At 32.1% G+C, this 16,108-nt stretch overlaps 1 protein-coding gene across 4 annotated transcripts; it reads right to left on the bottom strand.

Moving 5' to 3' along the window:
* Positions 1-717: 717 nt before the first annotated feature.
* SNL4 (SIN3-like 4) lies at positions 718-10,918 on the bottom strand. Of its 4 annotated transcripts, none has more exons than XM_088208935.1 (24): positions 10,505-10,918; positions 10,235-10,359; positions 9,492-9,656; positions 9,189-9,375; positions 9,010-9,108; positions 8,707-8,874; positions 8,254-8,602; positions 7,559-7,695; positions 7,319-7,394; positions 7,216-7,245; positions 6,393-6,655; positions 6,132-6,286; positions 5,772-5,899; positions 5,335-5,589; positions 4,053-4,748; positions 3,869-3,960; positions 2,629-3,282; positions 2,438-2,538; positions 2,218-2,356; positions 1,968-2,120; positions 1,703-1,866; positions 1,515-1,626; positions 1,206-1,400; positions 718-1,035 (listed from the first exon to the last, which is right to left on the bottom strand). In XM_088208935.1, exons 2-23 carry the CDS (start codon positions 10,306-10,308, stop codon positions 1,233-1,235), a joined length of 4,365 nt encoding a protein of 1,454 aa, XP_088065061.1. In that variant the 5' UTR covers positions 10,309-10,359; positions 10,505-10,918; the 3' UTR covers positions 718-1,035; positions 1,206-1,232. The 4 variants fall into 4 exon arrangements, with proteins under 4 accessions (XP_088065061.1, XP_088065059.1, XP_088065058.1 ...); XM_088208933.1 differs by having other exon boundaries at positions 718-995; positions 6,393-6,673; XM_088208932.1 differs by having other exon boundaries at positions 6,393-6,673.
* Between the last annotated feature and the right edge of the window lie 5,190 nt (positions 10,919-16,108).

Consider the following 16,108-nt stretch of genomic DNA (forward strand, 5'->3'; position numbering starts at 1 on the left):
TTTAATATAGCGAGTAGGATGAGATGTTTTGGCCTATCTTATTTGATGTATATTATATTAAGTCGAGCTTCTACTGTTTTAAAGAAATATATATATATTTTTTTTTTTTGGAAATCAAATACCAAAGATGTTGTTAAGTAAAACACAATCTAAAAATAGATATTTTGTGATAATGTATTTTTAAATTTATTTTCTATTAAATTATTAATTTAATATTTTAAAAATAAAAATATAGTGATAACTCTATATTTATTACGAATTATCTGAATAACTTTTATTTTTAAAATCAAAATTTTTATTTATATTGAAAAATCATTATAATAATTTAATTTAAACAAATAGTATATTATGATCAATATAACCCTCTTTCGATTCTACAAGATTTTAAGTAACCTTTTAGGATAATGCAATGTGATTAATTTCAATCCAATATAATTAATTTTCAAATTACATTATGTAGTATATTATGATCAATTACATAGTTCAAAAAAAAAAATGATATAAATGAATGATCATAATTTTAGCTGTAATTATTAAATCTACGAACAGTTAAAACAAATAATCTAATCAATGTTTATTACAAAATACTAAAGCTAAACCACCCAACAGAACAGTTTGTCTTTTGAAGAGAACAGAACAGACTGGGCATGTGCAGGCAGTGAAGTATTGAATAGATATTTAAGAGAAAACCAAAACAATTCCAAATCCAGCACAACATAAAAACGAAGACATTTCCAATTGAATAGATATTAAAAAAATATTGGATGAATAGAATTAAACATATCAGGGTTCTACATCACGACACCACCACCTCTATGTACACGATTGTGGTGGCTTCAAAATCCCCAACAAAATATAACGTACCTCCCCGAGCCATATTCTTTTCCCCCCCACATTCTTTTATTCCTTTGGTAAGACAGATTTGAGAAATACATGGAGATAATACCAGAGACCTCTCTTTCCTGTGGCCCTTTTTTCCGTCTGCTTGCCTCCGCCTATATAATGTCACAGAAGTCAACTGAAGAACAAGGATATCTGAAACACTAGAATCAAACATGTCATCTCTCTATCATCCAAAACTACTCAAACAAGATCGAAACATTCTATTCTTGCTAAAGCATTGGCATGTTTAATGTAACATTAGAATCTAAATCATATACGATATTAAAACATGTTATGATTCACTTCGTGAAATCAGTCTGTACCATGTCTTGTTTGGGATTGGCAAGTCATCATGTAGGAGCGCCATAAAACATCCTGTGAAACCGCTGTATTCTTTGTAGTCTACTTGAACAACCATTTGAAAGCTTTGCCTGGTCGTCGGATAAACTGTTTTGCTGCGTTATTTTCCTCTTTTTATTACGGAATAAAAAATCTTCTGTATCTAAAACGTAGGAAACCTACCAACAAATTTCCAAGAAAGTCCTTAGAAAATTCATAAAAACTGACTAAAAAGGCAGCAGATACCAGACATCTTGAAACTGTGTATGGAGACGGCATCTCAGTATACATACCTTTGATGAATTGCAAGCTATCTTACACTCCAGACCATTAATAACTTTGAGCCCTTCCAATGCTTGGCATGCAGCAGAAAATTCATCACCAGGAGAACATTTCCGCTTATTCCTGCAACCAGCATGCATGAATGACATGGCTACTTGATAAAATACAGTTATACAACATTACGCAACTCTATGTTTACCTCTTCAAAAAAATTCCAGCCTTCTCCTTTTCAGCAGGAACAACTGAGAGGAAGTCGTTTTGCAGATAAGCTGCAAAATTAGGGTCCATAGATACAGCAGTGATTTCAGGCTTATCATGCCCATAGTCCATAAGCTGAATGGACAGACAGGTGGGTGCTGATGACTGTACTCACAACAAAACACAAGACATTCATGTCAATGCTTTCCTACAACAAGTCCTGTAAACAAACTGCCAATTTATGGTTTTAACAACTAGAGACCTACACATTCAATGCGGTATATATTTTCATCATGAAGGAGAATGCGGGCATTTTCATAATAAACTATGTCAACAAATCTTCCAGGTTTCCTGGATTTCTCATATGCATATAGTTGGAGAAGTTTGTTGTCCATCTCATCAGTTGCAACTGCTTGAAGCTGAGGCCAAAAAAAAGCTGTGAATGTCTAAACATGGGAAAAGAAAGAGAACATAAGATAAAAAACAAAAAGTACCATGAAACCAACGGCATCTTACATGCTTTACAAACTTATATATTAGTTTGTCCAATGTAAATAGGACATAAGACTGTGTCCCAATAATAGCCCTACAATCATCTTCGAACTTAGCATTATCAGAGGAACCATCGAGAAGATTGTAAAGGGCACTCATGAACCTGCATCATAGAAAGCTCTTAAATTAGTATACACCAATCACTTGCTAGTTGCTCATAAATGCCAGCCAAAAAGTTAACCACCTGGCATAGGAATCCGTAGGGGTAGTATCATTTGAAGCCCTCCATTTTCTTTCTGCAGATGATGAATTAATCTTTGCTGACCGTATTCTCTCATACAGTATCTGTTGAATGAGGAACAAAGGGTGTGAATCATATTCCATAGTCTATCAAAGAAATGTGAAATGATATTCCAGAGAGAAAATGACCCTTACTTGGTGAAGCCTAAAGAGCACATAAAATGAATCGTTGCCATAAAAGACTCGAGAACCCTTCTTACAACCCTTCTCTTTATCATTCAATACAGTAGGCACTTTTTTTGCAAGAGGTTTCACAGTTAGTAGAAAGCGCTCTGAAAATGGCAAGATTGTCCCATCTCCTTCAATATCATGTGCATCAGCAGTCCCCTCAGCCTCCCCTTCACTTTCAGCCTTATTGTCATGGTCATCATGGTCTATATCTTCTTCATGCTCTTCAGGGGAGATGTCTTCACCATCCCCAGACTCGGTTCCAGAAACATCACCATTCTCAGAAGCATTCTCACTGTCATCAGATGATCTTTGAGCACTTTCCTCACCTTCGTCATCAGCATCATTTTCTGCCCCTGCCTCTCCACAACATATTTCCTCTTCATGCCTTGTTTGATATGGCCTGCTTCCAGCACTATCCTTCACTGTATGTACAGCCTCTGCACCCGCTTCTCCATAAACTGCAAAATTATCTTCTTCAAAATCTCCATTTGGAGATAATTCACCCTCTTCTCTTTCAACTTTAAATTGTCCAACAGATTCTTCATTATATCTGTGACTCTTGAAGCCATCTACAATCACCTCATTTGTAGATATAACTGCTCTGGAACAATCACCGCCCTGGGGCAACAACAAAGAACATAACTATGTTTTTTTAAGCAAAGAACACAATCATCTCTAAGTACAGTCTTTAAATTAATAAAACCATGGAAAGCTCAAGTGAAACTAAATTGTTAACCACAAAAAACTTTGAACAGAAAACTGATGCCAGAACATACACATTCAATGTAAGACATTCAACTACTAATCACATATTATCAAGAATTGGACTAACAGACAGTTGCATTAGGAAGTTAGACAGAAACGCAATGCAAGTTATTTGAAACCAGAACAGGAGGGAATGAGTTGTATGAAAATATAAGAAACAGCTTGGGAGGCTGTCTTTTTGGCACACAGACTAAATAGAATCATAACTATAATGTCCATAACCAACTAAATCTACTGATGGATATGTTAATTGTCTTAGAATGACCATTCAAAAGTACATTCTCTCTTGTTACAGCAGAAGCCAAGCATACTATTCACTTATAATTTCTACTAAGCTCTCAAAAAGCATCAAAATGAAGTCAAAACATAATGGAGGCAAAATTTCCTACTTGAGAATCAATTAACATGTGTATCCTACATCTGTTCGGAATTACATTACCTCTGTTGAGGGAATATTTTCATTAATTGACTTCAAGTCCAGCCCAACTTGAGTACCAACATTACAGGGTCGGGAAGAACTAGCAGTAAGCCCTTGTAACAAAAAATGTGTCTCAGTTCAGCCATGATTTGAACATGAAAACCCTCAATAATATGCTCAAATGAGTTTAAAAACATCAATATACCTGCTATATTTTCAGCACCAGTTCTGGCATTACTTTGCTCCACTGCAGAAGTAACTGCCGTGTTTGAACTAATCAACTGTTCATTTGAACTAGCTTGCTTGGTGACCCCTGATATTTCATCAGTGGTAGCTGCATTATTCTGCACCTTATCCTGTTGCATAATATCACAGAAGGTGCCATTCTTACGAGCAGTAGCTTCTCTATCCGCAGAACCATCTTCTTTGACCACATTATCTCCATTCAGCATACGGGCCCTGCAAACACTTGATTGATCTAGTAGAGTACTTTCATCACCATTCCTAGAAGGATTTAAATGTTTGGAGTTTATAATAGTGGCACCGCCACCAGGACTACCCTCACTCTCGCCAACACTTGCAGCACCATTTCTAACAGGGTTGTTCTTAGATTTCACAACATCTTCAGTATCCTCAGCACCTTGAGGCCGAGAAGGTACGCCAAACATGGGTTCCAAGAAGGTTGTCCATATTTTCATTACCTTGTCCAACTGTTCGGTTGTACACATCTCGCCACATGAATATTTGATTAGCTGATAAAGGTCTTCATGAATATCAGGATCCGAATACTCAAATTCCAAATTTGGAATTATTGGTCGCCTACTTCCAGCAGCAATGGCAAGAAGCACATCATCTTCTTTACGCTTTTTCTCACTTATCTCTTTGATCTCTGCCAGTAAGGCTGTAAAAAGGGCATGAAAAAATAGTCAATGAGAAAGTGAAAGCAATACATGCATTCCCAATAATCAATGAGAAAGTTGAATTTACTTAACATAGTTTTCTACTCGGTATAATTCTGCATTTCCTCTCACATCCAGAATTCTCTTTTTTTTTTCCTCCAAAGTTTATAGTTTTTCCTCTAAAAGTCTTAAAATAAATTGTACTATTCTTTGGTTATAAATACCCTAAAGAATAGGAATGATATTTGCAGCAAATTTATTAGCTGCCAGGCATGAAGCAGCTAAGTTATACAACAAGTTCAAAGCAGTGTTATGAAGAAAATACTTGCTAAAATTTTTCTTACCAAAATAAGCAAGTAAAAAGGTAAAAGAAATTATCAAAACAATGCCTGGTCCCTTTGCTTACATGAGAGTCTGAGAATACAAGATCATAACAGAGACGTATTTATTCACTAATTTGTTACTTAAGGTAGCTTATTCAAGACTATATTTATAGTACCACAATCATTATGATTACTGAGAGAGAAAATTTGTTGTTCACTATGATTTTAATAAAGATAGGTACAAAAAATACAAAGCTGTAGATACCTTTAGTGCCCAGGTTCTTTGAATCCTGCTGCTTGAAATAGAAACTGCGATGATCTAGCGATTTATGATAGTTCTTAGCGTAAATATCAGCCCAAACTTTATTGAAGTCAGAACGACACCTAGCCCACTCTTCTTGTTTCTGCTTCAAACGAGTTAGTATTACTGGTAAAGCAAGAGGAGCATTCTTCCTCAACACATCCATCACATCAAGTCCATGGTCACCATACAAGCGCTCTATACACCTTAGATTCAGAGCTACAAACAGATACATTTGAGTATATCCATCAGAAAATGGAAAAAAACAAATAGAAGAAATAGGAGAAGCAACTCGATATATAAATGGACGACAAGAAAAGGAGTATTCTTGGAGGTGGGAAAAAACATTTGTAATGGCTACATAGTAATTAATTTCATTAATCATCAATTATCATATAAACCTGTGAAGTGGTCCTCGATACGAATAGGACTCTCTGTTTTGATTGTATTGTTGGTAATCTTCTCTAATAGTTCTTCTACACGCTTGGTTGTTACATTCACAGACTCCAACAACATGTCCAGCTCAAACCTGATCGTATAGGATGTCATCCAATTCAAATAAATATTGTCAACACTCAAAATGTTGGAAATTATTTCAAAGAGTAGGCACAATAAAAGAAAGGGAAACCTCTAAAGTAAACAAGAAGTAGCATTCACAAAAATATTGCAGGAAAAATAGCAATCAGTTATAATTCTTATCACTTGTATGTTTAGAAAAAAACTAATAAGCATATAATATTTAGTCCAAGACAGGATCCAACCTGTCATCTTCACATCGAAAAAGGCTTTCTTCATACTGGTTTTTGCGCATATGTTTGAAAGAGTAATCCTCACTCCCTGAAGTGACAGACACCCAGTGATCATTAAGTACCTCAGCACCAAGCTCTGTTCTCTGGCTTGCTAAAGGTATTGGGTACTGTGTGAAACAAAGACAACAACCATGTGAATTCAAATAAGAGAAAAAGAAATGAGCCTACCAATAAAACACTCAGTTCACTAAATGTAAGACCATAACCACATACATTCTTTGGTAGAAGTCGATAGCTTGGAGTGCATCTTTCACAGTTAGAGAGATCAAGTTCATTAATGGGTTTTGCCAGATACTTGTCCTTGCTAGGGAATATAGACATCTTGTGATTTCCCACATCTTTATTGCCGAAAGCAACATTTTTGTCAAGTCTATCCCTCTCACGATTTTCACGGTCCCTATCTTTCACTCCATCAACCCTTTCACGATCTCGATCTCTATCCCTATCCTCTATCTTCACAGATTTTGGTAGGTGTCCTTCATTCCACAAAAATTCTGCAACCAATTAGCAACTTGGTAATTACAAACAAAGCAAGACGTAAATAGGGCTGAAACATGACTGAGGTTCTTGATGCATCACTTACAACATACCTATTCTTTTTCTCAAAAAAAATGGCTGAGGTTAGATTGGTTTGTAGAACTAAACAGGTCTAAATACACACCAAATTGAATTGAATGACTACCAAATACAGCCCTTTCAAATTGCTTTGATTCTTAGAATAGGAAATTTTAATTGTAATTTTCGCAATATATTGTAGAAAATACAAACTGCAAAGTTATGGCAGTTAACTTCAACCTCTCAGTTCAGTATGAAGCCAACTTTTGCTGATTCTTTGAAACTAAAATGGAACAGGGCATAACACCAAATTTCAGCTACAACTCAGTAAGGTTGGTACTTGAGTTGCCAGTTCCATCTGAACTGTTTTCCACTTTGTTTTGAATATCATAATCCCCAAAACCTCTCTCTATCTCAGATATTGAGCAGGGAGAAAAATCTAACCTAAAGATAAGTGTAAAATAAAGATGGTTCAACTTACTTTTACTCACAAATTCAGCAAGTAGTCCATCTGCAGAACAGGAGTCATATTAGATTTTGCAAATTTATAGAAGGCACCATAAGCATTTGATTGAAATTATTACCATGCTTTTCACAATATGCCAGGAACTCATTGAAGGCCTCCATATCATCTGGATATCTTCCAAGCAAATCACTTACCTGACACAAGCATAATGTTAGGTGAAATCCCTCCATCAAGCTTATCCAAAATAGAAAATAAAAATGGGCAAGCTAACAATTGTAGATTTCACAAACAGGTTAGGTATTTTTTTCTGAAAAAGAAAATTGGAAAGTTTACTAAGAAGTATATTTTTTAACCATACCAAAGCTTGCAACTCTGATCGTGTGATTATTTCTTTTGTATATAGATGAAGGCATCTCAAAAACTCCTGATAATCATCACCACTACATAACTTCTCTTTTACTCTCTCGAAAAAAGTAAACTCTTGGCTATACATACCTGTCACAGCACTGAATAAGTTAGGGAAGTAATTGAGGAGCAAAAAATTGTAGGGGTGGAGGATTAAGAACACCTCAAAAACCAAACTGCTGAAGTAAAAAGTAATGGTAAAAAGGTCAATCATCAGAAATACATGTGAGCAAGAGAAATATGTGCTGAAATATAAAAACTTGAAACACATGACATTCAACATGAGAGGAACCTAGAGAATTAATGGTTTTCATATGGTTGATATATAGTATATGACACTCTGGCGTCATTCCATGATTCTCAAGCCTTCCTCATTGTGATTAAAAACAAGATATCCAGGAAAGCATCTCATCAATCAAATGAAGTTCATTTAAGAAACTGCTGCCGCCGAAGAATTTAAAACAGAAAAAATACATGATCAATTAATAAAACCATTTCTAACTTTGCACTAAGGGAGCGTTTAAACTTTCAATTGCATGTGATTCATTCATTTATAGACAATAATGCAATTTCCATCAAGAGAACCAGGTTTTGTTTAGATGTAAAGAACAAAACAAAAAAAAAACAACAGAAAAGCTAAGAACTCACTCTTCACAGCATTTTTGTCATCATAAGAAGATGAAGTGGGACGTGTTCCAAAGTTTTCGTCACCTTCTCCACCTTGATGTGAATGTTCAGCAGGTGAGTCTTCCACCCTGCGAGCAGATTTCCGTTTGTGGGGAAACCGTTGCATATTCAAGTCTCTATTGCCATCATGGTCAAAATCTCTATCATCCCGTTCCCGGTCTCTTCTATCTCTATCATCCCTCCTATCCTTCTCTTTGTCACTACGCCTACGTTGTTCTTTATCTCCTTTCATCAGAGATCTATCATGGTCTTGATCCGGACGATCAACACTGAGATCACGATCAGCGAGTGGAGTGATAGTCCTTTCTTTCTGCTAACAAGCAGGATGTCAGCCTAATGACTGATCAAATAGAGGGAGTAAAAGAATGAAACAGGTAACATAAATTAAAGGGAGAAAAATACGAAGGCAATCACCTTATCAACATGCAGTTGCCGCATGGTAGGCATTGCAGAGCTCCTATCCCGGAGTATGGAATTTCTTACCGAAGAAGCAAAATGAGTAGATGCTGTGCCAGTGTGATCAGGTAGAAAATGAGTAAACTCATCAAGCAGATCCTCATGATCCCGGAAAAGTGCAGAAACCTGCAAGAAAGAAAACTCTGATAATTGTAAATGCCATCCAACAGATAAAACAATAAGAAACATAGAGCAACAGAGAAAGAGAGAGAGGGAGAGAGAGAGAGAGGAGAATTTCAAGAGATGAATTATGAAACTAACCTCATTGTATACCTCCCGAATGGACTTGTTTTCCTTTCTGTACATGTTCAAAATGTCTAAAAATGATTTATAAACATGGTCATCACCCTGAAACCTCGTCTGTGAAAATAACTTAGAAGATTAGAAACAAGATAAGTAAATCTGCCTCACGAATTCCAGCTATACAATAATACTTGTACCTTAATCTTGTTGACAAAATTTATAGCTTCTTCAAACTCAACAGGTTTCTTTGGTGGAGGTTGTTCATCCTCAAGTGGGAGGGTGATTTCATACCCCTTTGGTAAGAAGGTATTGAAACCCAAAATTAGGTCCCTATGCCCCTTGAACAGCTCCTTAACCCTTGCTATTACGCCAGCAGTGTCGATTCTACATGATATCAGCATGAATGAGATATAAGTTCATGTGACGTTATCTGAAATAAAAAATCAGACGGCACAAATAGGGGAAGGAAGGAGTAAAGTTCTCAAAAATCAAGACTGCACCTTTGGGCTTTAAAGTCTTTCATTACTTCAAGAAAATCATCATATTTTTCTCTTTTGTCTTGAAATATGTCCTTCACAGCCTTGAGATATGCTAGAGCGTCGTTTGTGGTTAGCTTTTGGGCGCCACCACCACCTCCTCCTCCTATAATTTGAGGTTGCCCAGAGCTTCATTGCCCAAAAATGTATCTCAAATCAATTTAACATGTTATGGGATTCAAACACACTTCTAATACATCAATGCCTAGACTATCTTCAAGTAAAATTAAATCCCTATCTAAAGAGATTAATTTTCCACCAACAAGATATGAGTAACTAATCGCGTAAAGAAGAAGGAATGGTGCATTTAGCTGTGTCTCTTTCTCTATCCACATAAAATAGAAACTCCCAGCAGAATTTTGCAACAGAAACTTGCAAGAAAGATCGGGGTACCCGATCTTTCTTAAAAGGTCAAATATTGAGAGGAAAAAAATTTCAGCGAATCAACACGCATAAACAAGAAACCAAATAGGCTTATGCATAGCTCGGCCAAGGAAGTAAACATGAGGAAGATCAAAATATGAACCCCACCCACAAATCAAGAAAAACGCTTCACGAATAAACGCAGCCCCAGGAAAATTGGGAAGAAAGAAAGAACAAGATTATCGGAGACTTCACTCTCATTGTTAATAATATGAACTTAAATAACCAAATACATACCAAAAAGTAAAACAAAATTGAAGATAAAAAACAACAGATAAGCTTACGTTTCTCCTCGAGAAGAAACCACAGGTCTTTTAAGTTGAGCGCCCATGTAAACCTCGTCTCTAGACCTCTTCATCTCTCAACCGAACTCTTTTGTTTTCTTTAACAACAAATCATGCTTCGAACTCTGATAATCACCAGAAAATCATACAATCGAAAGTTCAAAACTCACTCATTTAAACAAAACCTAGAAACCTAAAGCAGATCTAACAAAGAGAAACTTCATATAATCCCATAACAAGAAAAAACCAAGTAAAGAATTTAATCCTTACCTCTCAACGGATCACCCTCCAATATGGACCAAGAAAATTTTCAAGTAATTCACATTACTTAGATATAAAGGTACCTCAGCGAATTCCAAAGCAAAATTGAAATACCCAAAAGCGAAAATTATAAATAAGATAAAAGATCGTTAGTCGCCGAATTTGAGCACACGCACCCAAAAAAAAAAAAAAACAAGTCTTCAAAAAACAAGCTTTGATTTTCAGAACTGGAAACAGCTAAACAGAGTTCTGTTGAGATGTGTTTCGGAGGACTAGGTGGATTAGAGAAATCGTTTGAATGGAGGGAATAATTGAAAATTAAACTCTTCTTCTCTGTGGAGAAGAAACAGAGGCAGAGGAACGCAATGTTGAAGAGAAAAAAGAGACCGAAAGTTTAGAACGTGATATATATTGAGATATAAATATTAAAAAAGAAAAAACACTCTTAAGGCGAGAGGCAAAAATAAAAGAGAGAAGGAGAACAGGGGCGCGGAGACGGTCATTTTGGGACGGCTGATAGCCGGTTGCATTGGGTTAGTTACAGGTTATAGACGGTCAGCACAGTCCTCTGCGTGCCTATTTAGGGCACAATTAGGGCACGGTTTTAGTCTATTTTTTAAGATTAGTCGAATTAAGCGTGTGTGGAAGTGGCAAATTTCGAAATTAAGTAAATAACGGAGGGGTAAATTAGGGATTACATAAAAGGGTAATATCGTAAAATAAAATTATAAATAATTTAAGGGCGAAGATTTTACATTTTACAATTCGTGTTTTTACGGGGTTTAGGGCATTTTTTTTTCTTTTTCCTTTTCTTCACCTGTTTTTAGGGTTAGGGTTGATTTTCAGCTTTCTCATCATGCGATTGGTTAGGCAATATTATTAATATTATTATTGGTATTATTATGAGGTCGTTGATATATAAAAAAAACCAAAAAAAAAAAAAAAAGGATTATTTTTATGGGTGATAATTATAAAATTAGGCACAAGGAGAGGCAAAATAGTAATTTTAATATAATATAATATATGTAAGTGTGTATATATTGGAAATCGAAGGGATTCGAATATATCTAAATTAATAATAATAATAATAATAATAATACGACTGGCGCATAGGCAAGATGTGTGAGAGTAATTTATTCCCTTTTATATTAAAAAATAATAATAATTAATGTAGCAGTAAAATGGAGTGGGTAGTCCAAGCCCAATTAGATAATTTAAAATATGGCAGCCCACTAAATCTTAAGGCCCAAAAACCCTTTTAATGGGCTCGACAAGAGCCCATTCATCCTTTCATAAAATTAAAAATTTTGTGATAGTAATAATTATAATAATAGCTAAACTATTTTTCTGTAAATATAAATTCTGAAATTATACTAAATAAGTTCTCCATATAATATAGATCTTATCTTTCATTTTTCGACATGTCAAATTATCATTTAAAAGAAAATTCTTGTCAATGTGACTATTCATAGTAAACTCTATGTTGCAATATTTAAACACATTAAAAAAAAAAAAAATCATACCTATATGTACTTTATTTTTCCGATTTTCAACGCTTATAAAGTCATAATTTTTCAGTAGTTTTTATAAAAAAAAATTTACTATAATTATATGACACGCTGATATATCAAAATTAGTAATTTTGTTAAGCGAATGAATATTAAAAATAATTTAAAACAATAAAATATTTAAAATTTTATAAAAACACGTTTGAGGCATAATAATATTTAAGAAGTTGTTCGTCAAATTATCTTGTCTTATATATCTTATCTCTTTACCTTTTTTTTCTTTATTGAGTATTTAGCTGCAATATTTGAAGATCTAATTATTAAGATTGCATTATTTTGTAATCTGATTTTTTTAGATTAAAAAATAATAATAATAATAATACATCTATTGGTTAGCCAATTCGGATCAACCATTATTACAAATATTAAAATAGAATTACAGTGCAAAATTTCTAAAGGTACGTTTATAATGTACTTGGCAATAAGGTAATTAAGGGCCGAATTTGTTAAATAGTATGATCAGGTGTTAAATTTTATGCGAACATGGGATATTTAGATTTCTTAATTCACGTGAATGAGTTATTTTATTTAAAATATTTTAAAAATATTATAAGAATAGATTAACCTACTATATATTTAATGAGATTTTTAATATACATAAAGTCCAAGACATTGATTATTAATTTTCTAATTTTTTTCTTCTAATGCCAACTCCAAGCCCTCAAAAACTTCAAATGATTTTGCTATGTTGGGACAACTTGGCCAAAATTAGCTATTATTACATTAAATATAAATTTCGTGTAAATTTATATTTATTTCTATTATAAAAATATACATAAAAATATATTTAAAATAAATTATTTTTTTATAGTACAAAATTTTATATGAAATCAAAATAATATACATAAATTTTAATATAATTGTATATTTTACATAAAATTTCTTATGGACTACTTTTGTTCTTTTATAAAATATTACCATAATTTAATTAAGGGTGATTTGTAAATAAATTTTATGAAATTTATAGATTTATTTTAAAATAGCCTTAAATTATCGGTGGACTTAAATAATTTATATACATTAGGTGTCATGATAGTAAGTACTAATTATTTAATAATAAAATATTAATATTTAAATAATATGAGATGTCGAATAGTAAAAACAAAATGATATGAATTGTAAACTATATACTTTTGAAGTTATTATAATAATTGTTTATCTATGTGAATTAAAAAATTCAAATATTATAATTAATCATCATGCAAATATTTTTGTTATTTTTTATTTAAAGCAAAAGATCACAAATTTCGTGTTTAATTAAATATTACAATAAATATTATTTTTAATTAATTCAAATTTAGTTAATAATGTCACGAGTTACGCATTTATTATTGTTGATATAAATATGAAATTAATTGAGTAGTTAAGCAAAATTAGCTGGTTTATCATATATAGTAGTATTTTTCTTAATTAATATAATGTTTAACTTAATTTAGTATATAAAAATTTTATATAAAATGTTAAAATGTTATAAACTGTTTACCATGTACGTTAAATATTATTATATGTATCTCACACTTAAGTAGCTAAGGTACGTGAATAATACAAACTTATTATAAGTTGTATTTATGGAAAAGTATTTTAAATATTTGGTTGATCAACATAAACTTTAAAACATTTGAACAATTAATAAGAAAATTAAATTAAATACTTACTAAAATATAATTACCGGTTAGTTAGGGATGGTAACTAGGCTAATAATACTTCAATGAGTTTCACCAAACTTGAACCCAACTTACTTATAATAAACTCGAATGTACCCAAATTTGAAGAGTGGAGTTTTAATTTTTCTTTTCTAATTCTTCATACGGATTTACAATTTATCCGATCATATCTGATTTGATCATTAATAAAATTAATATATTTGTATTTATATTGATAAATATATATATAAACACATATGAAACAGATCGTATTCGGACAAATTTCAATACATCAAACTCGAACTTTCTACGTTATGATATAGTTTTCTTGACAATGCGAGCTCAATGCTTGTTGAAAAAAATGTTGTGGGTCGGATTGGCAGAACAAGTTGAATTTGTTTGCATTAAAAATATCATATATCCTATCAGTGCTGCTAATAACAAGCATCAAAGTATGTAATTAGAAATTAATTAACCATAAGGTTGGTGTTAGAGCTAATGAAAGTTAGGCTTGGGGGAACATATATTTTACTTGGGCCCTAAATCAATCCCGATGAATACATATAGTTGGTCTTGTATTACTGGTTCTTTTGGGCCTGCCCTAATGGAGATTAAGAAGGCCGTGCCCAAAAAATTAGGTCTGGCCCAGTACTTTTCTATTTAGTATATTTATTATTTAAAATGCAGACGGATATAAATTTTGAAATTTATATTGATTTATTTATAGGAATCGTAATGGGTTAAGGCCAGTCTAATCCATATGAATTAAAGCTGGAGCACTATAATTAAAATATGGTCTATTATTTTTTTAAAAATAATTATCTATATTTATTGTATTAAAATAATTGTCAATTAAGTTAAATTTTTAATAAATGTTGAACGATGGCTTAATGTGTTACATGTCAGTCACATGATTGTCAAATAAAATACAAGTTTATAAATAAATAATTTTTTTTAAAGAAATACAAATAATTATATTTGTAACTAATGTGATATAGAAAATAACAATAAGAATGTAAGACGAACATGTAGTAAGTGCAAGTATTTATCATAAATTTTTTAATTATTTCAACGGAAAAATAATTAAATGACTAGGAAATTAAAAATTTAAATTGTAAATAAATCTATATTTAATTATATATGCAATGTATGACAATATCTTAATAAAAGATATCATAGTGATGATATAATTTACAACTATGTCTATTTTATTTTCTCCATTATGCGAGGAGTTAGAAAAAAATTCATCATTTTATTAGAGACAAATATTCATATAAATTTATGTTATAGAAGTATGTCACTTACGTATTTACAACAGCTAAATTTAGGACAAAATATTTTGTAAAAAGTGATATAAATATAATAAGATAATTTTTTGAAGGAGATTCATATATTTTATTAATTAAATAATAATTATAAATTAATAATGTCACAATATTACTTAATATAATTTTTTGAAAATACTATATATAACATAACTTTTTAATAGAAAACACATGACTCACAGCTCACATTGAATCCGTATTATAATATCCTACACCCAAACACCATCAGTACAACAATAATCTTAAAAATTTAACTTTAAATTATCAGTAACGTGTGATTTAAATTTTTATAAAAAATTTAATAATTATATATATTTTTTAATGTAAAATTGACATATCACAATCTCTACTATTCAAAATCTTAATGTCTTCGTTAAAATCACAATTCAATAGCATACAAGGTGTAAGATCGTAATAGTTAAAATCACCAAATTATCATGGGTTTAAGATCATACCAGCTGAAATCACCAAACCAGTACATGTTTTAATACGATCTATAATATTTCGAACACAAATGTCACTAGATCAATAACTTTTCAGATTTAAATTCTGATTTTTAATAAATTAAACGCAAATTATTAATTCTGATTTTTAAAAATATGTAATTCAAGAATCACCTATCTTTTTTGTGTGAGATTGAAGTATAATATATAGTTTTATAAAAATTAGTGTAAATACTTACAATTTGATAAAAAAAAATTAGTTAATAATAAAGTACCGACATCGTAACATTTGTAGTTGTTAAATTTATATGAAACTTCTTGATTTTTCTCTGACCAAGCTACTTATGAATTATATTATAACCTTACTCCTTTTGAGTAAGTTAAACATATGATAGATTAATTATTGTTTTTCTTAAAGCTCACTTGCCACTCCTAACACTTCCTTTGATCCCCCTTTGCATATTAAGAATCTCAAAATTGACTTTGATCCTTGAAGAATTATTACAGTATCTCACTTAACCATTTCTGTTTAATATGCAAAAAATATGATGCATGGAATCCACACAGCATCACCTTTGCGGTTGAAATCTACCCTATTTTGGTTCAATATAGAATTTGCATATATGAAACAGTA

This window comes from Carica papaya, chromosome 8 (assembly GCF_054855325.1).
Source record: "Carica papaya isolate Zhongbai chromosome 8, ASM5485532v1, whole genome shotgun sequence".
Taxonomy (NCBI): Eukaryota; Viridiplantae; Streptophyta; class Magnoliopsida; order Brassicales; family Caricaceae; genus Carica; species Carica papaya.

Coding starts and splice junctions, on each gene's coding strand:
- SNL4 (XM_088208933.1), bottom strand. CDS start 10,308: ATGAAGAGGTCTAGAGACGAGGTTTACATGGGCGCTCAACTTAAAAGA. Junction 2,539..2,628: donor TGCTCTTTAGGCTTCACCAA/GTAAGGGTCATT, acceptor CTCATTCAACAG/ATACTGTATGAGAGAATACG. Junction 2,357..2,437: donor CCTACGGATTCCTATGCCAG/GTGGTTAACTTT, acceptor TCTATGATGCAG/GTTCATGAGTGCCCTTTACA.